General features: G+C 38.6%; 1 protein-coding gene across 6 annotated transcripts in view; it reads right to left on the reverse strand.

The window, feature by feature from the left end:
- The window catches only part of LOC123517165 (fat-like cadherin-related tumor suppressor homolog), a gene marked incomplete at its 5' end in the record, with an annotated part of 296,558 nt that overhangs the window by 126,170 nt on the left and 146,466 nt on the right, over positions 1-23,922 (reverse strand). For all 6 annotated transcript variants that reach the window (XR_006678412.1, XM_045277149.1, XM_045277152.1 and 3 more), the window contains 4 exon segments: positions 19,326-19,523; positions 19,636-19,816; positions 22,168-22,403; positions 22,517-22,637. Coding sequence is in view for 5 of the 6 variants with exons in the window: in XM_045277149.1 (XP_045133084.1) it covers positions 19,326-19,523; positions 19,636-19,816; positions 22,168-22,403; positions 22,517-22,637 (736 nt within the window).

Raw genomic sequence — 23,922 nt, forward strand, 5'->3', positions numbered from 1 at the left:
GCAATAGAACGGTTAGAAAGGAAACTTGAGATAAAGTTGCAGGGAGAAGGATAGAAGCTGTAAGAGGGCAATTTTGAAATCAAAGCTTTATGCCAGACTCTATCAAAATATTTTGATTTGTCTAATGCTACAGCAAAAGTTTCACTGAAATCTCTAAAAGAGGATGACCAAGACTCAATTAGGAAAGCCAGGAGATCACCAGTAGAGCAACCTTGACGGAAGCCATACTGGCGATCAGATAGAGGATTGTGAAGTGACAGATGTTTGAGAATCTTCCTATTCAGAATAGATTCAATAACTTTAGACAAGCAAGAGATTAAAGCTATAGGACGGTAGTTTGAGGGATTAGAACGGTCACCCTTCTTAGGAACAGGCTGAATGTAGGCAAACTTCCAGCAGGAAGGAAAGGTAGAAGTTAATGGACAAAGTTGGAAGAGTTTGGCCAGGCAAGGTGCAAGCACAGAAGTAAAGTTTTTGAGAACAAGAGGAGGGACCCCATCAGGTCCATAAGCCTTCTGAGGGTTTAGGCCAGCGAGGGCATGGAAAACATCATTACGAAGAATTTTAATTGTAGACATGAAATTGTCAGAGGGATGAGGAGTGGGAGGGACAAGCCCAAAATTATCCAAGGTGGAGTTGTGAGCAGAGGTTTGAGAGAAGAGTTCAGCTTTAGAGACAGAAGAGATGGAAGTGGTGTCATCAGGATGAAATAAAGGAGGAAGATGAAGAAGTGAAGTTATTTGAGATGTTTTTGGCTAGATGCCAGAAGTCTCGAGCGGAGTTTGAGTTTGAAAGATTTTGACATTTTCTATTTATGAAGGAGTCTTTGGCAAGTTGAAGAACAGACTTGGCATGATTCTGGGCAGAGATATCAAGTGGGTAAGATTCAGGAGATGGAAGACTACAGTACCTTTTGTGGGCAGGTTAACCTCTCTATCATGTATAGCACGAGAACAGGCTGAGTTAAGCCAAGGTTTAGAAGGTTTAGGTTGAGAAAAAGAATGAGGAATGTATGCCTCCATGCCAGACACTATCACCTCTGTTATGTGTTCAGCACAAAGAGATGGGTCTCTGACACGGAAGCAATAATCATTCCAGGGAAAATCAGCATAATACCTCCTCAGGTCTCCCCAGCTGGCAGAGGCAAAATGCCAGAGGCACCTTTGCTTTGGGGGATCCTGTGGAGGGATTGGAGAAATAGGACAAGACACAGAAATGAGATTATGATTGGAGGAGCCCAACGGAGATGAAAGGGTGACAGCATAAGCAGAAGGATTAGAGGTGCAGAAGAGATCAAGAATGTTGGGCATATCTCCAAGACAATCAGGAATATGAGTACGGTGTTGCACCAGTTGCTCAGGTCATGGAGGATAGCAAAGTTGAACATAGTTCACCATGATGGTCAGTGAAGGGAGATGAAAACTAAAGCTGGTGGTGAACATTGAAATCTCCAAGAATGGAAATCTCTGCGAAAGGGAAGAGGGAAAGAATGTGCTCCACTTTGAAAGTTAAATAGTCAAAGAATTTATTATAGTCAGAGGAATTAGGGGAGAGATAGACAGCACAGATTAATTTAGTTTGAGAGTGACTGTTGAGTCGAAGCCAGATGGTGGAAAACTTGGAAGATTCAAGAGCGTGGGCACGAGAGCAAGTTAAATCGTTGCGTATATAGATGCAACATCCAGCTTTGGAAAACAAAAAACTAAAAGAGGATATCCATGTTAGCTTTAAAAAGGGAGATATAATAGCTGGAGAAGAGACAGGAAGAGAAAAGGGGGAGGAGGAGTGCTAATAATGGTTCGTGATAATATATGTGTGGAAGAAGTGTAATATGGTGATGGTATGGTGGAAGTAATGGGAGTAATAATAAAAACGGAACTGAAAAAAAGGAAAATCATAGTTATGTAAGCTCCACCTAAGACAAATACATGAGGAACAGAGAAACGTAAGGATATGCAAAGAAAGGTGATTAAGTGCTTAGATATCATGATAAGAAGAGATGGAAGAATACTATTAGTAGGAGACTTTAACTGTAAAAGTGTACTCTGGAGAGAAATGGAAGCAATGGGTAATGTTGGACAATGGAGCGAAGAGGTGTTACAGTTTACTATGGTAAATACAATGGATCAGTGGGCGGAAGAATCAACATGGTATATGGGTGAAGAAGAACCATTGTTTCTTGACCTAGTAATCACAAAGAAGCCAGAGCCCACTCCCAACATACAATACCTTGGCCCAAAGGGAAGAAGTGCTCATGTAACATGGAAATGCAGGAAGAGGATGGGATAAAATACAGAAAAGACTACAAAAAAGATTAAATTATGGAAGAGCAGATTTTGAAAAATTAAGAAAATTTTTTGCTGATATTGAATGAAGGATCATCATGAACGGAGTGACAATACAGGGATAATATGAAATATTCCTACAGAAACATAACAAAGGAGTGAAGAAATACATACCTATCAATAGAGTAAAGAAAAGTATACACAGTTGGTACAATGTCAGATGTATAGAAGCTAAAAAGACAAAAGGTAAAGCTTGGAAGAAACTCAAAAAGTAAAGAAATGAAAACAACCGACAGTATGTATAAGGATGTGAGAAATGAATATAGCAGAGTAAGGAAAGAGAGAAAGAAACTTTGAGAAAGATGTGGTGTAAAAAAAGCAAAGATGAACCCAAGCTTTTCTACAAATTCATAAATGGTAAGATGAAGAATAAGGAAACAACAGATAAATAATTAAAGGAGGGAAGACATACCAAACAGCAAAGGAAATGAGCGAAATGATGAATGAGAGCTTCAAAACTGTGTTCACTGAAGAAGAGGAATTTACAGAACCAAATAGGACATTGCATTGCTGAGGATTGCAGGAGATCATAGTGCACAAAGAAGATATTGGAAGACTACTAGATAATTTGGATGTCAGAAAAGCAATGGGGCTGGGTGGTGTATCAGGCTAGGCACTAAAGGAACGTAAAGAGCAGCTGTTAGATCCAATTTGGGAAATGGTTACAAGTTCATTAAAAGATGGGAGAGTACCACTAGAATGGAAAAGAGGCAACATAATCCCAATATTTAAGGGAGGAAAGTCAACTGAGCCAATAAATTACAGACTGGTGTCACTTACAAGTGTTGTGGGGAAGATATGTGAAATTGGTATAAAAAAAAATGGGTTAAATATCTGGAAGAACAGGTTATATCGAACAGACAATTTGAGTTCAGGACAGGAAGGTCATGTGTGTTGAACTTATCAAGTTTTTACTCAAGAGTAATAGAAGGACCAGAGAGCAGAGATGGATGGGTGGACACAGTATACCTGGACATAAAAAGGGCTTTTGATAGAGTCCCTCATAGCAGACTACTTTGGAGGATAGAGAGCATAGGAAGACTGAGAGAAACTTGGTAGATTATATAAGGGATTACTTGAAGGAAGAGATGAGAACTGTGTTCAGAGATACATACTCATCTTGGAGTTAAGTAACAAGTGGAGTGCCACAAGGGTCAGTGTTAGCTCCGATTATGTACCAGGTATATGTAAATGACATACAAAATGGGGTAAACAGTTATATTATTTTGTTTGCTGATGATGCAAAATTGCTAAGAGCAATCAAAACTCGAGAAGACTGTTTGCTGCTGCAGGAAGATATAAACAAAATTTATGAATGGAGTAAGAAGGCAGAAGTTTAGTGTTCAATGCCAAGAAATGTCACTTAATGGGATTAGGAAAGAGCTACAGAAAACCTTTATGGAATTATCTGATGGAAGAGGAACAAATAATGAAGACTAAAGAGGAAAAAGATCTGGCAGTGATTATACACTGTTGGTCAGAGCAGAAGGCGCAAAAGGGACAACAACTTCAACACTGACCAAATTTCATTCATCCCTTCTTAACTCCTAAACACACGGCGGGATTCGCTGTATGTCGCTATCTGACAATTCTGCAGCTCTAGTTGTCAAAGCAGATGATAAGTTTCCTTAGTCAACATTCGTCTGTGGTTCGTGTGATTGCATTTGAATTTTCTTTCACCCTCCCTCACGGGCTCTTTTTGTGGATGCATGAGCTTACCATTGTGCCCTGTTACTACCTATTATGGGACCCAAATCTCAGTCATTTGTGCCTCAGTGAGGGAGAATAAGTCAAATCAAGAAACTGCCGCGAACACTGGCTAAGGTCTCAGAATTGTTCAATGTTGGACCAAAATTATCGTGAGGAAGGAAGAGATGCTTCGCCACCACCTTACAAGCCTGAATAGCGTAAGCGCAGCGTGAGCCAGAAAACTTTGAACATTATTTGAAGACAGCTTTAGGCCAAGCCTTGCATACACAGCAAGGAACTTTGGGCTAAGAACTCTCTGTGCTGGGTGGGGTGAGTGAAAGGAGTGTGTGGAGATATGTGAAAGGCGACATGGGATAATGGAGTTGCCGCACAGTTTCAAAACCTTGCTTCAGTCATGACTACCTTAACAGTAGGCAAGCAGTTTGTATTTCAGCACAAAGATTGGGACTTAGGTAAGTGGCGTAGGGTACTTTGGTCAGATGAGGCAAGCTTTCAGATTACAGACAACCAGAGAAACCGTGTGTACCACAGACCCGGTAGTAACCATCACGATCCACGCTACACAACACACACATTAAAACTCAGATTCTTTGATAGTGTGGGGTTGTTTTTCTTACCATGGTCTTGAAAAATTTGTGTTTTTGCCTAAGAATGTTTGTATGAACCAAAATAACTACTTTGAGTTAATTCTAGATGAGTTAGATGAGTGTATGGAAAAGTGCAATGCTGATACCTTCATGCAAGATGGTGCACCGTGCCATACGGCAAAGTTAATTGTTGACTGGTTTGATTTCTGCAATGTCAGCCTTTTAAAATCTTGGCCCACAAGTTCCCCCAGACCTTAACCCTATAAAAAATCTCTGAGCGTACATAAAACTGAAACTAAAGGAGAGACATACCTCCTCCCTTCCAGGCCTCCAAGCCGCTATTCAGGACATATGGAACAATATTGACACTCAGTATCTCCACCACCTGGGTGATTCACTTCCCAGGAGACTCAAAAGGTCAAGAAGGCACGAGGGTACCATATCAATCACTAGTTTAGGTGAATACCCTCATTAAAACATATTTTCTGTCATTAATCTCCTTCATAAGATGTCACAGGTATCGCGCCTTCCGCTCTGACCGGCAGTGTACAGGAAATTCTGAATCCCCAAAATCACATAAGCAATATATTTGGATTTGCATATAAAATACAGGCAATCCCCGCTTAACGAAGGTTCACACAACGAAATTTCGCTACAACGAAGGTTTCATTTTACTACCATCTGCTCGTTTAACGAACACCAAACTCACTTTAACGAAGTTTTATCCAGATAATTTTTTCCAAGTTTGAAAGCCCTGCCGTATCACGCAAGCCGACAGGCTTTTGAATACACTAGCGCCTCTCGTGGACAAAACGTGCACCACTTACTGCCCCTGTTCAAAACAATAACAGCGTCAACTGCAGCTTGTCTTCCCTCGCTCAATTTACCACCAAAACGCCCTGCATTGTTACTTAGCATTGCTAAGAAGACCAGGAAGTCTCTTACTCTCGAAGTGAAGCTGGATATTATTCACAGACACGAGAGAGGCGAGAAAACTAATAGCATTGCTCGCCACCAGCTTGACTCCATCTACTGTCTACTATTTTCAAGTCAGCAGAATCTATTAAGAAGGCTGGTGAGACCGTATCTTCCTTGCAAGCTAAAAGAACCACCTGAGCTCGTGACTACAATGGATAAAATGGAAAGCCTTGTGGAAATGTGGTACATAAGTTTTGTATGTGATACAATGATGCACTCTTTGTTTACATTCCACAGGTTGCCAGTTAGTGTCTTTCCCGTTTCACTCTCCCTCCCTTCATAAATTCAAAATCATCAACATTATATAGTTACGAACATACATACATTAGTGTACATTATAATGACTTAAATTAAAATGCCTAAATGTTTAACTTCATAATTTTTACTTTCATTAAACCTTTCACTGTACTATGATGCACTCTCGCTTTGTTTACTCTCAATGGAAGTTCAAGTCAGGAGGTTAAACTTGTTATAATCGGTTCGCTTAACCCTTAAACTGCGGCGATCGCTTATATAATCAAGCCTCTCGAGTACTGTGACGTGGCGATCGCTTATGTAATCATGAATTTTCGCAGGGAGTGTTTTGAATTTTCGTGGCGTGTTTCCCTGCTCTTGTGACTCCTCCCCACTTAGTGTTGCCATCATGATGGCTCCATATACTATAACAAGGGCCTCACTTGAGTTTTCACGGAGAAGTAGGAGACACCTGGCAACTCCTCGTGACTCGTTGGGTAGAATCCGGACCTGGGTATCATAGAAAATGTAGAAAACTTTATAGGGGAGACCAAATTATGCTATAGTTTATTACTTCTATCTCAATCAAGAGATTATTGTTATTATATCAGCTTTTTATGGCATAGGGGCAACAATCCCAGTAGCATTTTGAGCTGTGGTATTGTACAGAGGACTTGTGTCATGCAGGACACACAGAAACACACACACACACACACACACACACTCGGTAGCTCAGTGGACACACCCGGTAGCTCAGTGATTAAAGCGCTGGCTTCACAAGCCAGAGGACCGGGGTTCGATTCCCAGGCCGGGTGGAGATATTTGGGTGTGTCTCCTTTCACGTGTAGCCCCTGTTCACCTAGCAGTGAGTAGGTACGGGATGTAAATCGAGGAGTTGTGACCTTGTTGTCCCAGTGTGTGGTGTGTGCCTGGTCTCAGGCCTATCCGAAGATCGGAAATAATGAGCTCTGAGCTCGTTCCGTAGGGTAACGTCTGGCTGTTTCGTCAGAGACTGCAGCAGATCAAACAGTGAAACACACACGTGAGCGTGTATTCGAAGGTTTCGATACGATGACTACTTCACTCCTAAAAAGAGTGTCAATTATTGAATATAAACTAGATAAACTGATAAAGGAGAAGATGGAAATGAAAGAGAATGAAGAACAGGATAAAGAGTTTATAAAACTGCGAGAAAGGATAAAAAAAGTGGAAGAAAATGAAGCTAGGCTAAGAGCGGAAAACGAAGAACTAAAAAAGGAAGTAGCTAACTACAAAAAGGAGAAGCTGAAAGATCTAGTAAACAAGAAAGAGGAAAGAGTACAGAACGTGATTAAAAAAGAAGTACAAGAATGGCGAGTCCAAGATAAGAAAGATAAGGCTGATTTTCAGGAGGTGATTCAAGAACAACTTAAAGAAAAAGAAGAAAATATGACAAGCAAAATAATAGGAGTCCTCAAGACAAAAGAAAATCTAGTTAGAGAAATTGCAGAAAAAAAGAAGAATGTAGTCGTATTTGGAATAAAAGAAAAAAAATATAAAATATAGACCAAAAAGAGAAAAAGAAGAAATGAAATCAGTCAAAGACATACTGAAGAATCTAAACGACGAAGATAGGCAGAACTTGGAAGAGGAAGTAGAAGAAATAAACAGAATGGGACCATATCAAGAAGGAAAAACAAGACCAATTAAAATACTACTAAAATCACAAGCAGCAACAGAAGAAATATTATATAGAACAACAAAACTTAGAGAAACAGAAGGCTGCAAGGATATCTATATAAAGAAAAATAGAAATGAAGAAGAAAGGAAGAGATACAATGAACTGGCAGCAGCAGTAAGGGAAATGAATAATGAAAGGTCAGAAGAGGAGAAGAAGGCATTTTTTTGGAGAATTCTAGGAGACAGGATAAGGAAATGGTATATAAACGAGAAGGAAGAGAAAAAAGTGGAACAAGTTTAACTAAAAATGATAAAGGCAAAAGACTAAAAATGATGTATACGAACATAGACGGGGTTTTATCAAGTAAATTAAAATTAAGAGATTACATAAGGAAAGAAAATCCAGATATTGTATGCTTGGCTGAAACAAAACTAAATAAGGCAATCAAAATAGACTTGGACAATAGGTATAATGTATGGAGAAGAGACAGAGTGGGTAAAGGAGGAGGAGGAGTCATGATTATGTTAAGGAAAGAGATAGTGATAAATGAAATGGAATGTGGGGAAGGAAAAGCAGAAGTATTGTATATTAAGATGCATATTAACAAAAAAGAGATAACAATCATTGTAACATATGTGCCACCAAAACCAAATTCATGGACCAATCAAGAATATAAAGACATGATAGATGACACAATAAGGAGTCTAATGAGAATCGTTAAAGAAAGGAGAAAAGTGATATTAGTAGGAGATTTCAACTGTAAAGAAGTGGATTGGGAAAATTATGAAAGTGGTATGGGGGAAAAAGCCTGGGGAGAAAGATTCTTGAACCTAATGATAGACAATATGATGGACCAGAGAGTAAAGGAATGCACAAGATTCAGAGGAAACGACGAGCCGGCGAGATTGGACCTAGTTTTTACAAGGGGTATACAAATGAATGACGATATAAGATATAAGTGCCCATTGGGAAAGAGTGACCATGCAATATTAGAAATAGATATAGAAGAGGGAAAGGAAGATAGAGACGATTTATACAAAGGAGACCGATTAAATTACAGAAAGGCTGATATTGAGAATCTCAAGAACTATTTGAAGAAGTAGTGTCTGCAACGAGTGTGCATACTTTTAAAGTAAGACTGGATAAGTGTAGATATGGAGACGGGGCCACACGAGCATAAAGCCCAGGCCCTGTAAAACTACAACTAGGTAAATACAACTAGGTAAATACACACACCGCGGAGCCGTCAAACAGAAAGCACGTATTCTGAGCAGCTCGCTGAGATTACTTCAAAAGAAGTTGGACCACAGGCCTAGATGTATGTACAGGGGGAGAGGGGGCCATAGGTTCTCCTATCTCCAAAGAAAATAAGTGTTAGACCACATATATATAATGAATAACGAGAGAGAGAGATGGAACCAAGTAGCGCTGCCAGGTGCACGACGGAACCAAAACATACGCCGAGTGGGAACCAACGCATTATAGAAACCCCTATAGGTTTAAGAAAACTAACTGATGATAATATGGATAAGGATTTCTCAGGTTTCCGGGATGAACAAAGTACATAATATGAGAAGACTTGTTAATGTAGAAAGAGAATTAAGATACATGAAAGAGGTGATGACCAATCTTATGGATAAACAAGACAGACTGCTTGCAGAAAACAGAGCCCTGAAACTAAGAGTAACTGAATGTGAGAAAGTAAGTGAAATAAACCAAGAATTGAAAGTGGAGATTCTAGAAATAAGGAAACAAAATGACATTCTTAAAACAACATGTCAAAATTATGAAAGCTCTCTAAAGAACTTGCAGGATAAAGTGCAGCATAGGATTACAGACAGGATAGAAGGTGGTCTAGGTGATAACAAGTTGAAAGAATTAAGAAATGAATGGAAACAAGAGCAAGAAGAGGAAAAAGTCAAATTTTCAGATGTGGTAAGGAGGCAAATTCAGGAGAACACCACCAAAGTCACTGTAATAGAGGTTATCAAGGAGAAGGAAGATTTAGTGCGAGATGCAGTGGACAAAAAAATAAGCTTTGTGATTAAAGGGATGAGATAAAAGAAAAATCCAAATAAATTCACAAAAGAACGTGAAGAAAGGGAAATGGCCAAAACAGTTATCAAACGAGTACAAGACAGCACATAAGAATTTGAGCAGGAGGTAGAGGAAGTGATTACACTGGGAAGGTACAGTGAAGGAGGAAAGAGACCAATGAAGGTGAAAATGAGATCTCAAGTGGCTGTAGAGGAAATTATGGCTAGAAAAGGGAAGCTGGCCGATAATGTCGATCACAAGGAAATATGGATAAAAGAGATATGAACTTAGAGGAAAGGGAAAAGGAGAAAGTGCTAAGAAGTGAAGCTAAGGAAAAAAACGAGAAAAGGACAGAAATAGAGAAGAAGAATTTTTACTGGAAGGTTCTGGATATGAGACTAAAGAAGTGGTATCTAAGGAAAAAAGAAGAGGTCGTGGAGGAAGTAATAAATTAAGAGTGACTTATACTAACATAGATGGTTTGTTATCAAGTATATTGGAAGTAAGGGATTATTTGAAAGAGAAAAAGCCAGATGTACAGTAATGTGTATCGTTGAAACAAAACTGAAAAAAGCGATCCATGTCAACTTTAAAGAGGAAGGATATAATACCTGGAGGAAGGACAGGAAGGATAAAGGGGGAGGAGGAGTGCTAATAATGGTTCATGATAACATATGTGTGGAGGATGTGCAATATGGAGAGGATAAAGTGGAAGTATTGGGAGTAACAATCAGAACAGAAGATTTGAAGAAAAGAAAAATTATAGTCACTTATGTTCCACCAAAGACTAATACATGGGGATCAGAAGAGCATAAAGATATGCTAAGAGAGGAAATAAAGTGCCTAGATAACATGATAAGAAAAGATAGAAGAATACTCTTAGTTGGAGACTTTAACTGGAAAAAAATAACCTGGAGAGAGATGTAAGTAATGGATAATGCTGGGCAGTGGAGTGAGAAAGTGTTACAGCTAACTATAGTTAATACAATGGACCAGTGGGTAGAGGAGTCAACAAGGTACAGGGGGGAAGAAGAACCATCGTTGCTTGACCTAGTCTTCACAAAGAAACCAGAGTCCCCTCCAATCATACAATACCTTAGTCCAATGGGGAAAAGTGATCATGTGACATTAGAGATGCAAATGCAGGAGGAAGATGAGATAAGTTACAGAGAGGACTATAAAGGAGAGAGATTAAATTATGCATTAAATTTATGATTTTGAAAAATTAAGGAGTTATTTTGCTGATAATGAGTGGAGTAATATTATGTGCAGGAAGACTGTACAAGAGAAATATGATATATTTTTACAAAAATACTATGAAGGAGTAAAAAAGTTTGTTCCTGTTTATAGAGTTCAGAAAAAAATACATGTATGGTACAATGCTAGATGCTTACAAGCAAAAAAGGCAAAGGATAAAGCATGGAAGAAACTTTTAAAGCAGGGAAATGACTATAATAGTCAGCAGTACAAAGATACTAGAAATGAATATATTAGAGTAAGGAGAGAGGAAGAAAGAAAGTTTGAGAAAGATGTAGTAGATAAAAGCAAGGATGAACCCAAACTTTTCTACGAGTTTATAAATGGCAAAACAAAGAATAAGGAAACAATTGAAAAAATAATTAAAGAAGGAAAGACATACCAAACAGAGAAAGAAATGTGTGAAATAATGAATGAGAGCTTCAAAACGGTTTTCACTGAAGAAGATGACTTCACAGAACCTAATAGGATATTGAATTGCCTAGGATTACAGGCAATTGCAGTGCACAAAGAGGATATTGGAAGATTACTGGACAGGTTGGAAGTCAGAAAAGCAATGGGACCAGATGGTGTATCAGGCTGGGTGTTAAAAGAATGTAAAGAGCAAATACTGGAGCCAGTTTGGGAAATAATTAAAAATTCAATAAATGAAGGGAAAGTTCCACTAGAGTGGAGGAGAGCCAATGTAATACCGATATTTCAAGGAGGAAAGGCAACTGAACCACTAAACTACAGACCAGTGTCACTTACAAGTGTCGTAGGGAAGTTATGTTAAATAATTATCAAAGAAAAATGGGTTAAATTTCTAGAAGAGGAGCAAGTCATATCGAACAGACAATTTGGATTCAGGACAGGGCGGTCATGTGTATCAAACTTATTAAGCTTCTACTCCAGAATTATTGCAGGACTTGAAAACAGAGATGGATGGGTAGACACAGTATACCTGGACATTAAAAAGGCTTTTGATAAAGTCCCGCACAGAAGACTTCTTTGGAAACTAAAGATCATAGGAGGACTGCATGGAACCTTGCTCGAATGGACAAGAGATTATTTGAAGGATAAGGAAATGAGAACTGTGATTAGAGATACATACTCGTCTTGGAGTAAAGTAACCAGTGGGGTGCCACAAGGGTCAGTATTAGCCCCCATTACGTTTCAAGTTTATGTAAACGATATTCACATTGGAGTAAACAGCTGCTGTGGTAGACAGCTACTGTTCTTCTCCTAAACCTATTAATAGTGATGCTCCTCATGGTTCTGTCCTGTCACCCACTCTCTTTCTATTATTCATTAATGACCTTAACCAAACTTCTTGCCCTATCCACTCCTACGCTGATGATACCACCCTACATCTTTCCACGTTCTTTCAGAGACGTCCAACCCTTCAGGAAATTAACAGATCACGCGGAGACGCCACAGAACGCCTGACTTCCGATCTTTCTAAAATTTCCGATTGGGGCAGAGAAAATCTAGTAGTTTTCAATGCCTCAAAAATTCAATTCCTCCATCTATCAACTCAACACAATCTTCCAGACAACTATCCCCTCTTCTTCAATGACACTCAACTGTCTTCCTCTTCCACAATGAATATCTTCGGTCTGTCCTTTGCTCATAATCTTAACTGGAAACTTCACATCTCATCTCTTGCTAAAACAGCTTCTATGAAGTTAGGTGTTCTGAGGCGTCTCCGCCAGTTTTTCTAGACCCTTCAACTGCTTACTCTGTATAAGGGCCTTATCCATCCCTGTATGGAGTACTCTTCGCATGTTTGTGGGGGTTCCAGTCTCACAGCTTTGCTTGATAGGGTGGAATCGAAAGCTCTTTGTCTCATCAACTCCCCTCCTCTGACTAATTGTCTTCAGTCTCTTTCTCACCGCCGAAATGTTACATCCCTTTCTATATTTTATCGCTATTTTCATGGTAACTGTTCTACTGATCTTGCTAACTGCATGCCTCCCCTCCTCCTGCAGCCACGCTGCACAAGGCTTTCTTCTTTCTCTCATCCCTATTCTGTCCAACTCTCTAATGCAAGAGTTAACCAGTACGCTCAATCATTCATCCCTTTCACTGGTAAACTCTGGAACTCCCTCCCTGCATCTGTATTTCAAAATTCCTACAACTTGTCTTCTTTTAAGAGGGAGGTATCGAGGTATTTGCTCCCCTAATTCTGGCTGACGGTTTTGGCACTTTTTCTACTCTTTGGAGAGCCAGCGCTCAAGTGGGCTTTTTTCTAACTTTCTATTTTTTGCCCTTGGCTGGCCCTCTTCCCTATGTAAAAAAAAAAAAAAAAAAAAAAAAAAAAAAACCTACGAATTTATTTGCTGATGATGCAAAGATGCTAAAAGTTATCAAAACCAGAGAGGACTGTATACTGCTACAGGAAGATTTAAATAAGATCTATGAATGAAGCAAGAAGTGGAAATTGGAGTTTAATGCCAAGAAATGTCACATAATGAAACTAGGAAAGAGTAAGGGAAGACCAGTATGGAACAATTTGTTGGGAGAAGAGCAAATAACAAAGACTAAAAAGGAAAAAGATCTTGGAGTGATCATACAAGAAAATCTGAGCCCTGATAAACACATAAATAAGATATTTGGACTATCATATAGGATGTTCACTAATATAAGAGTGGCATTCCATTACATGGATAAAGATATGATGAAAAAAATAATCACAAGCATGATACGCCCAAGGCTGGAATATGCAGCAGTGGTATGGTCTCCGAGTTCTAAAAAAGATATAAGAAAACTAGAAAGGATACAGAAGATTGCTACAAAGATGGTGCTGGAATTAAAGGACCTCACATATGAAGAACGACTGAAGGAAATGGGATTGCCAACCTTACAAGATAGAAGAGAACAAGGGGACCTAATAACAATGTATAAAATAGTAAATGATATTGAAAAGATAGAGAATGAAAACCTGGTGCTGTTGGCAGAAGAGGATGGAAAGCCAAGAGGACATGAAAAGAAGATCAGGATAAGGCAGTGTGTGAAGGATGTTGGAAAATACAGTTTTCCACACAGAACGGTGGAAAAAAGGAATGCATTGGATAATGGAATTGTTGCAGCACATAGTGTGGATAACTTTAAAGAAAAATTAGATAAATGGAAATATGGAGACAGGACACTATGAGCCCCACTCGAACCCTGTACAATACAACTAGATAAATACAACTAGGTAAATACACACACACAAACACACACACTCACCGTCGCTGAGAGAGGACAGCTTGTCTCTGGCTACGGACGGGAAGAAGGAAAATACCTATGGTGTTACAGGGCCCGGGTACCTCTAAGTTAGTGTCCTGTTAATGTCCTACTGTCGCATAGTGTTGAAAGTGAGAGATATGGAGAGTGGTCCCTGAGAGGAAAGTGTGGGCGGTGATTGTTTTGGCAGTAATCAGCTGACGATAACAAACATGGCGTCTAGACAAGCCAGGGACTTTGAAGGTTTTATAACTATGCCAAAAGGACTGGAGAAATTAGATATGGATGCAAGAATTCAGGCACTGGAAAGTAAGTTCCTAAACATTTTGTCCATAGAAGAGAAACTGGATAGAGTTCTAGCCAAGAATGATTCGTTCAAAAAAGAGATCTATTTGTTAACGATAGCGAATAAAGAGCTATTGAAGGAAAAAGTAGAGATGGAGAAAGAAAACCAACAACTAAGGAAACAATGTGAAGAGATAAAGGCTAAACTCCTGGAAATGGAGATGAATATATCCGAAGGGGACTTGAGTAAGGAGGAATGCCTTAATCTAATTGATACCAGGATGAAAGAAGTGAACCATGAACATCAGAAGGTACAAAGGTCCTTTAGGGAGATAGTGAAAAAGCAGGAAGAGGAAAATAAAGGGATTACGCAGAGGGAAATGGTAAAGGCACTAAAGGAAAATGAGTATGTGGTGAGAGATATTACTGAAAAGAAAAAATGTATGATCATAATAGGATTAAGGGAAGAAACTAACAGAAACTGGCAGGACAGGAGGGATAAAGAAAATGACAGGATTAAGTCTTTACTGAACAAGATCTCTGTGGAAGAAGAGGACCTATATGCTGAGGTAGACGAAAGTGTGAGATTGGGAGCTTTTGAGGAAGGCAAGAATAGACCATTAAAATTAAAATTAAAGTCTCAGGTGGCACCTGAGGCCTTGTTGAGGAGGGCTTGGAAACTTAAGGACTCTGAGGAAACCAAAACAATTTACATAAAAAGAAATATGTCACAGGATGAGCGAATGAAAATGAAAGAGCTTGTAACTGAAGTGAAAGAGAGGAATGACGAATGAACAGAGGAGGAAAAGACTAAGTTTTTTTGGAGGATGAGAAATGGGAGGCTAAAGAAGTGGTGGATAAAACAGACGGAATAGACATTACATGGAAGAATGAGACTAGGAATGGAATACAAGTAACTTACACGAATATAGATGGATTTCTGTCTAAGAGGCTAGAATGTATGGATTACTTAAGAAATAACAAATCGGACATAATGTGTGTAGTGGAAACAAAGCTAAGGCCCGAAATAAAGCTAGACTGGTTTGTTGTAAAACACTACAAAGTATGGAGAAATGATAGAAAAAATAAAGGAGGTAGGTGGTATAATGGTTCTTACTAAGGAAGATCTGATAGTGAAGGTGAACTATAGTAAGAGAAATGAGGAAGTGATAAGTATGCTTATAACAGATGGCAAGAGGGACATTAATATTATAACAGTATACATACCACCCAGAACCAGTGCTTGGGAATATGAACAGTACAAAATGGTGATGAGAAATACTCTAGACAGAATGAAGCAAGAACTCATCAGAAAGGATAGAGTGATGATAGTTGGAGACTTTAATTGCAAAGAAATAGTGTGGGAAGACTACGAAGTGGTGAACGGTGGTGAGTGGGCAGAGGAATTGTTAAAGGTAGCAACAAATAACTTGATGACACAGTGGGTGAGATCACCAACAAGGTGCAGGGGACAAGATGTTGCAGCAAGGTTGGATTTGGTATTTACCAGGGGCATCTCCCTTAAAGAAGAAACTGAACATGAATGTCCCTTGGGGAAAAGCGATCATGATGTCCTAAGCTTTGAGCTGGATACGGAATTAAGCACGAATAATATTGTGGATCGCAGGGAGGAAAAATTAAATTATATTAGGGCAAATTATAACCATATAAGGGAGTTCTTTAATGAAATTGACTGGTCCGGGGTATACCAGGAAAGGGATATGCAATTGAAATACGATAAATTTATGGATTTGTATAACTCTGCTGTGAAAAAGTTTGTGCCATATCACAGAAAGAGGACTTTAAATAATAAACAGTGGTTTAATAGAAATTGTGAAGAAGCAAAAAAAAGAACAAAGAAAAGGCATGGAAGAAACTTAAGAAAAACAGTGATGTATTATCAAGAGAAGTTTACAAAACAGCAAGGAATAGATATGTTGAATTAAGGAGAACAGCACAGAAGGAATATGAACAGAGGGTGGTGGAAAACTGTGATAGTGACCCAAAAATGTTTTACAAATTCATAAATGGAAAACTAAATGTAAGGGAGGCAATAGAAAAGGTAAAAAATGGGGAAGAAGTATATGAGGATGCTGGAGATATAGCTGAAATTTTGAATGACAACTTTTGCAAAGTGTTTACAAAGGAGGAGCATTTTATGGGAGGAAGGGCTACGGAAATAAAGCAAATGCAGGACATCATGGTTACTAAAGAAGATGTAAGGAAAATTATAAGCAATCTGGATATTAATAAATCAATGGGGCCTGATGGCATATCTGGGAGGTTGCTAAATGAATGTAAGGATCAATTGTTGAACCCCGTATTTGATATTGTGGAAACCTCCATACGAACAGGATTAGTCCCGAGAGTGGAAAAGAGCTGACATTGTGCCTATATATAAGAATGGTAGTAGAATGGAACCCCTAAATTATAGACCAGTATCGTTGTCTAGTATATTGTGCAAGGTATGTGAAGAAGTAATTAAAGCTAAGTGGAGTGAGTATCTAGAAAGTGAAAACATTCTAAGTGAATGACAGTTTGGTTTCAGAAAAGGAAGATCGTGCGTATCCAATTAATTATGTTTTTATTCAAGAGTGATTGACATACTACAACATAGAGAGGGATGGGTGGATGCTATCTACCTGGTCTTGAGAAAGGCCTTTGATAAAGTACCACACAATAGACTGATGTGGAAACTAAAGAAGATTGGAGGAGTAAATGATAAACTAGCAAAATGGATGGAAAATTACTTAATGGGAAGAGAAATGAGAAGAGTGGTGAAGGGAAGGAAGTCCGAGTGGAAGAAGGTAACCAGTGGAGTTCCACAAGGGTCAGTGCTTGGTCCCATCATGTTTTTGATTTATGTTAATGATATGCCATTAGGAATTGACAGTTACATGATCATGTTTGCGGACGATACTAAAATTATGAGGAGAGTAAAGAATGTGGAAGATTGTAACAACTTACAGGAAGATCTTGATAAAATATATGAGTGGAGTAAGGAATAAGGTCACATAGAGCTTAGCTCGGGCCCTGTAATACACAAATAGGTAAATACAAATAGGTAAATGCACACAGAGATGAATCATACAAAGGAGACCGATTAAATTACAGAAAGGCTGATATTGAGAACCCCAAAAACTATTTTAAAAACGTTAACTGGGAGGAGATGGAAAACTCAGAGAGGGTGCAAGAGAAATATAACTTATTTTTGGAAATATACAAAACAGGAGTCAGGGAATATGTCCCGAAATAAGGACCTAAAGAAGGAAAGAAAGATTGGTTTAGCGAAAGGTGTGCCAGGGCAAATGAGAAAAGAGATGAAGCATGGAAAAAGGTGGAGGAGAAATAGAAATTCAGAAAATAAGGAAAACTTCAAAGCAGCGAGAAATGAATATGCTAAGGTGAGGAAGGAAGAAGAAAGGAACTATGAAAAGGACATTGTCGAAAAATGTAAGGAGCAACCAAAATTGTTCTACAGATTCATAAATGGAAAAATAAGGCAAAAAGAAACAATAGAAAGATTAAAAGGAGAGAATGGGATCGTGGAAGACCCAAAACGTATGACAGAAAGAGGATTGTGAAATACTGCAGGAAGACTTAAACAAGATCTGGAAATGGAGTAAAAAATGGGAGATGGAATTCAATGTGGACAAAAGCCATGTCATGGAAATGGGAAAAAGTGAAAGACGACCAGTGGGAATCTATAAAATGGGAGATGGAGTAGAACTGGAGAAAGTATAAAAGGAAAAGGATTCTGGAGTGATGATGAAAGAAAACAATCAACCGGTAAGTCATATTGATAGAATTTTCAGAGAGACATAATTTGCTAAGGAATACTGGATTAGCATTTCACTACATGGACAAAGAAATAAAGAAATTGATAAGTACTATAACAAGACCCAGATTGGAATATGCAGGAGTTGTGTGGATCCCCCATAAATAGAAACACATAAGGAAGTTGAAGAGACTACAAAAAATGGCTACAAGAATGGTTTCAGAATTTGAAGGGATGACATATGAGGAGAGACTAAAGGCTATGGATTTACCAATCCTGGAACAGAGAAGAGAGAGAGGGGATCTGATACAAGTTTATAAATTGATTAACGGAATGGATCAAGTGGATAATGAGAAACTGATCCTGAGAGAAGAATATAACATTAGAAACACAAGATCGCATAGTAAAAAGCTGAGGAAGGGAAGATGTCTGAGAAATGTTAAAAAATATAGTTTCCCGCAAAGATGTGTTGAGACTTGGAACACTTTGAGTGAGGAAGTGGTGTCAGCAAAGAGTGTGCATAGCTTTAAAGAAAAATTGGATAAGTGTAGATATGGAGACGGGGCCACACGAGCGTAAAGCCCAGGAAAAATACAACTAGATAAATACACATCTTGGGTGCGGCATAGGAAATGGGCAAGCCTCTTAACGTGTAGCCCCTGTTCACCTATCATTAAATAGGTACGGGATGTAACTCGAGGGGTTGTGGCCTTGCTTTCCCGGTGTGTGGAGTGAGTTGTGGTCTCAGTCCTACCCGAAGATCGGTCTATGAGCTCTGAGCTCGCTCCGTAATGGGGAAGGCTGGCTGGGTGACCAGCAGACGACAGTGGTGGCGAATTACACACACACATAAACACACGCAAAATAAAAAGTAGAATAAGTTACATAAACAAGTGGTACATGCAAAAACATTAAGTTACCTGAAGGCAAGGCAGAATATAATTAAGGAGATAGACAGCATAGCTCTATTCCTCTACATTTTAACTAGGTAAATAAAATTAAGTAAAATCATGAATATATTGGCAGAGAAAGAGAGAGAGAGAGAGAGAGAGAGAGAGAGAGAGAGAGAGAGAGAGAGAGAGAGAGAGAGAGAGAGAGAGAGAGAGAGAGAGAGAGAGAGAGAGAGAGAGAGAGAGAGAGAGAGAGAGAGAGAGAGAGAGAATTTTCATCAGAGTTTACCTGAACTGTTTGTAGAGGATATTGAGTGGAGAGTATAACTGGGCATAACAACAGATGCCTCTTACCTGAGACTGTAACAGTGAGCTGGGTGGTTGAGGACAGTGGTGGCACTCCTTGATCTATGGCACGTACTGTTAGAATGTAAGAGTCCCTGATCTCACGGTCAAGGGGGCGGGCCAGACTTACAACTCCCTCCATTTCATCAATAGTAAAATGACCATCGGCAGAGTCCACAAAGTTGTAGTACACTTTTCGGTTGATACCTGTTATTGAATTTGGATAACAGTGACTCATTAACATTAAACTCACTTACAAAGATTTCATACAAAAATATTATTTCACTAAGGGCCTCTCTTATAGCAGATGAATAATTACCAAGGTCAGGATCAGTTGCATGCATCTTCAGGACAACAGTGTTAACAGGTGCATCCTCTGGCAAGGTTGCAGAGTGAGAGACCAGACTGAAGGATGGTGAATTATCATTGGTGTCTGTTACAATCACCTCTAACAGGACCTCACATTGCCAGTCTGCATGTTCCCAGTCTTCAATTATAACCTGAGGGAAAGAAAGTCTAATGATTATTATTCTATCATCATCAGAATGTGTTAAGATATATACTGAACAATAACACAAAAGCAATGACATTATCTGGGAGCAATTCCAGTGGAGGTAGTGATTTTGCATGATATTGCCAGTACATTCAAGAAGCTACACATTGTGCACATAACCTTTGTTTTATGCTATTTGCTTAACAAGACAAAAACATAATACAGTGGAGACTCAATACTCAAACTGAATTAGTTCCAAATGGCTGTTTGAGTATCAAAAAGTTTGACTACCTATACCTATAAATCAGGTAATTCTTTCTAACCTTAACAAATTCTAAAGTTTACAAAAATTTCAATGTAATTTTTAACAATTTTGATTTGTACATGATGTAAGTGAAGGCTGGTGATGGATAACGTACAAAAGTAGGGGAGAAGGGTGGGGAGAAGGAGGAAAGCTATTCGTTGGAGAACAAGTCACCATCCATATAAAATACCTGGTAACTCGGTATGATTCTTGTGAACTCTCTATTGAAGGGCATTTGCACTCTCACTAGATTCCTTATTTTCACCCTTAATAAATCTCATTGGTGATATTGTAAGTTTTTAAAAGAAAAATATATATACAAAACGCAGAAGAATGTTGTTGTTGTTATCTTGAATATGGTGCAGCAGTGGGACTAGGGATGTTTACCAGTATCCGGTGTACCATTATTTTAACTTCAGTAATAATGGTATTATCGGTATCAGAATGGGACAACCATGTGTGCGGCTGTTTGAGTACCAGGTTGAATTTCTGAGTTCAGTATTGAAAAGTTTGACTTTTAAGACGTTCGAGTATTGAGTCTTTACTGTACAAGTATGCTACAAAGCTGTTGCTTCTATTTATCACCTGCTTGAAGCTTATGGCACAGAACAACAAAATTTATGCAATATTAAGAAGCAACAGGAAAAGTTTAAATCAATTCTTTGATGACATAAGTGTGTGCAAAAAAAGAAAGATGAAAAGAGTAGAGATCATTCATGAGTAATGATGCAGTGATTTTGACAGGGAAGGAATGATAGCATGGACATATCTGACACAATGAAAATGTTGTGTTACATAAAACTTGGATTAGAACATCACTAGGTAAACTGAAAGGTCGTTGCAGAGATTCAAGAACCACTATGGCATTTCAACATGTAATGTTTGTAGAGAAAAGATCAGTGACTAAGGAGGGAACAGCAGAATTTGGTGAAAAGTTTGCAAGTTTATTGTTTTCTGTTTCATATTCTTTTGTTTAATCTACATTTAGTACAATACATGTTTCACTATTTCAGAGCACTCTTCTGATACACCAGGCACAGTATGCAATTTATCCATACACAGGGGGGTGTATTAGAGGTGTCAAGGGATAAGTATCAGTTAATCTAAAACATGCATAATTTCAGTTGGTTCTAGAACTATGGATGCAGAAGTATTGATTATCAATCTAGAATAAGTTTACTATATGTGACAGAAATAGAAGCATAAGTGAAAAGTACATATTTTATAAAGTGAAATATATGAGGCAAACTTCCTCAACAAAGTAATATAAATGGCTGCAGGGATCACAGAAAATACAGTATGAAAAGTACCAAACCAGTTTCATTCTGAAGTCAAAGGAGATCTAATAACTTGTAATTCTATTGTATTAATTAGTTATGTATCATACCCTTGCCACCAAGTGGCAAGGACGAAAGTGGTTGAGGAAAACAGGTGGAAAAACGGGAGTACAGACGAGGAAAGCATCACAAATGCTTGCTTATTGCTCTGTTTTATATATGTGTTCTAATATGTGAAGGCAAAAGATTTTATTTCAGCTCAAAAGATGGTGTTTTAGGGATCAAAAGAGAGACTTTGGCAATGACCAAAGACTGATTGAGGCATTTTTTAGGCAATTTAAATGGTATAAAGAACTCGTGTTTGGCGAAATTCGCATTTGGTGGTAGTTTCGCCAGACTAATTTTTGGGGCAGGATGAGAGTTAGGAAAAAAATTAAGGGGGTCCACACGAACATTGAGAATTCAAGAAGGGGTGAGAAACACTGTTTTATTGGGTAACATTGCCATCTGCATATTGACACGTGTGGACTCGCCTTAACTGATATGATACGTTTGAACCCACCTTAATACTGTCCTATTTTCAAGAACCTGGTGGTTTAATGTTAGCTGATATCTTACTATGAGTATCTGATTTTCTTTCATCCAGTGCTTCTATATTGCTAAAACTCCAAAATGTAATTTTCCTAAGTTATTTATCTCCTGAAATACATTATCCACAATAAATGTTGAGTAGTCTTTGCTCAATGTATATATTTATTTGTAGCTAGATGTACTTACAGTAAGAAAATAGCTGTCTTGTGTTTCACGATCAAGCTGGGTGGCTGTGGCCACATGTCCACTAAGTTGGTCAATGCTGAAGTGTTCAGCACCATCCCCAGTCAAGGTGTAACGGCTACGAGCAGCAGTTCCTTCATCAGCATCCCAAGATACAATTGAAGCGATATGGGTGCCTGGAGTGATGCCCTCTGACACATCACGTCGATACACTGGTTCCTTGCACACTGGACCATTATCTGCCATGTAATATGTATGAGTGACAGTGATGAATTCTGTTTGGGATTAATAGATCACATGATATGTTTGTATATAAATCTATCACATTTAACAGAGTAATTGATATATTCACCATTGACATCAATGACAGTTATAGTAACTGTTGTGTTGGCAGTAAATTTTCCATCAGTAACAGTGACTGTTAATGTGTATTCAGCTTGCTTCTCCCGATCCAGCATAGAAGCTACATAAACCTGAAAAATAGGGCACATGATTCTTTATTTTGAGGTAACTGAAGTTTTATATGTGGGAGACTTTATGATTCTTATTCATAAAGTAAGCTTACAGAAAGTCTCATACATTCATATGTTTTGAATGAGATATTAGCCACTATATGTTGGTATCACACATACACACATACATATATAAACACACACACACACACAGCAATTCTTGACTTCTTCCAAGAATTAACAAATGAGAAAGAGGTGGTATGATCTTAACCAAGAAAGGTCTACAAATAGACCAAGCTATCTATGGGAAGAATGACATGGAATTGATCAAAGTGGGCATTCGGCATGAGGGAAATGCCAAAAGGAATTTTGCTATAATCTATGTACCCCTGAAGACAAGGTCATGGAATAATGAGGAACATCGGAAAATGTACACTTAATCATTAGCAAACCTGGAGAAACTTATAAGTAATTTAAAAAACCTAACCAACATGGGTGACTTTAACCCTTATGTTCCAGTGATTAAACTATTTTCCAATATCCCATGATGGGTAAAAATAGTAAACCTAGAAATTGTCAGAAGACTGTTTGAATACTAATAATTATCTTCTCTTTGTTATTCTGAATACAATGATGTACTTTCTAGCTTGATGTGACCTCTGAAAGTTTAGTTATTGCCTTATCAAGGATTCCTTCTCCGCCCGCTGTGTGATTCGTCAAGCAGAAACAGCTCGGTGAGCGATGACACCACGCAAACACACACACACACACACTCTCATCTTGAAAGAGAAATTGTACATATCCAGTGAGAGAGAGAGAGAGAGAGAGAGAGAGAGAGAGAGAGAGAGAGAGAGAGAGAGAGAGAGAGAGAGAGAGAGAGAGAGAGAGAGAGAGAGAGAGAGAGAGAGAGAGAGAAATTCTTTCACCCCTTTTCATATCAAGTTTCAAGCAAATAACATGTAGGTATCATCTCTCTCTCTCTCTCTCTCTCTCTCTCTCTCACACACACACACACGCCCCCTTGATCGTCTTCCCAGAACACGAGAGGCACGCCTGCATCTCCGTGAGCCACTCTGGGTTCTCAATACGACATTTGGAGTCTGTTCTCCATCACCACTATCTCTGTCTTCTCTCTGTTCTGAGAAAACAGGTGGATCCTCTGAATCATTTTCCGAGTCTTCACTACTGCTGTCTTCGCTTTCTTCAGTTTCTTCCTCATAATCACTGTCACTGTAGTCAGGCTCAAAAGCACTACTAAGTAAAAATGATCTGTCTTGTTCCATAGTGAGTTATGAACTGAAACCGT

Source organism: Portunus trituberculatus, chromosome 41 (assembly GCF_017591435.1).
Source record: "Portunus trituberculatus isolate SZX2019 chromosome 41, ASM1759143v1, whole genome shotgun sequence".
Lineage (NCBI taxonomy): Eukaryota > Metazoa > Arthropoda > Malacostraca > Decapoda > Portunidae > Portunus > Portunus trituberculatus.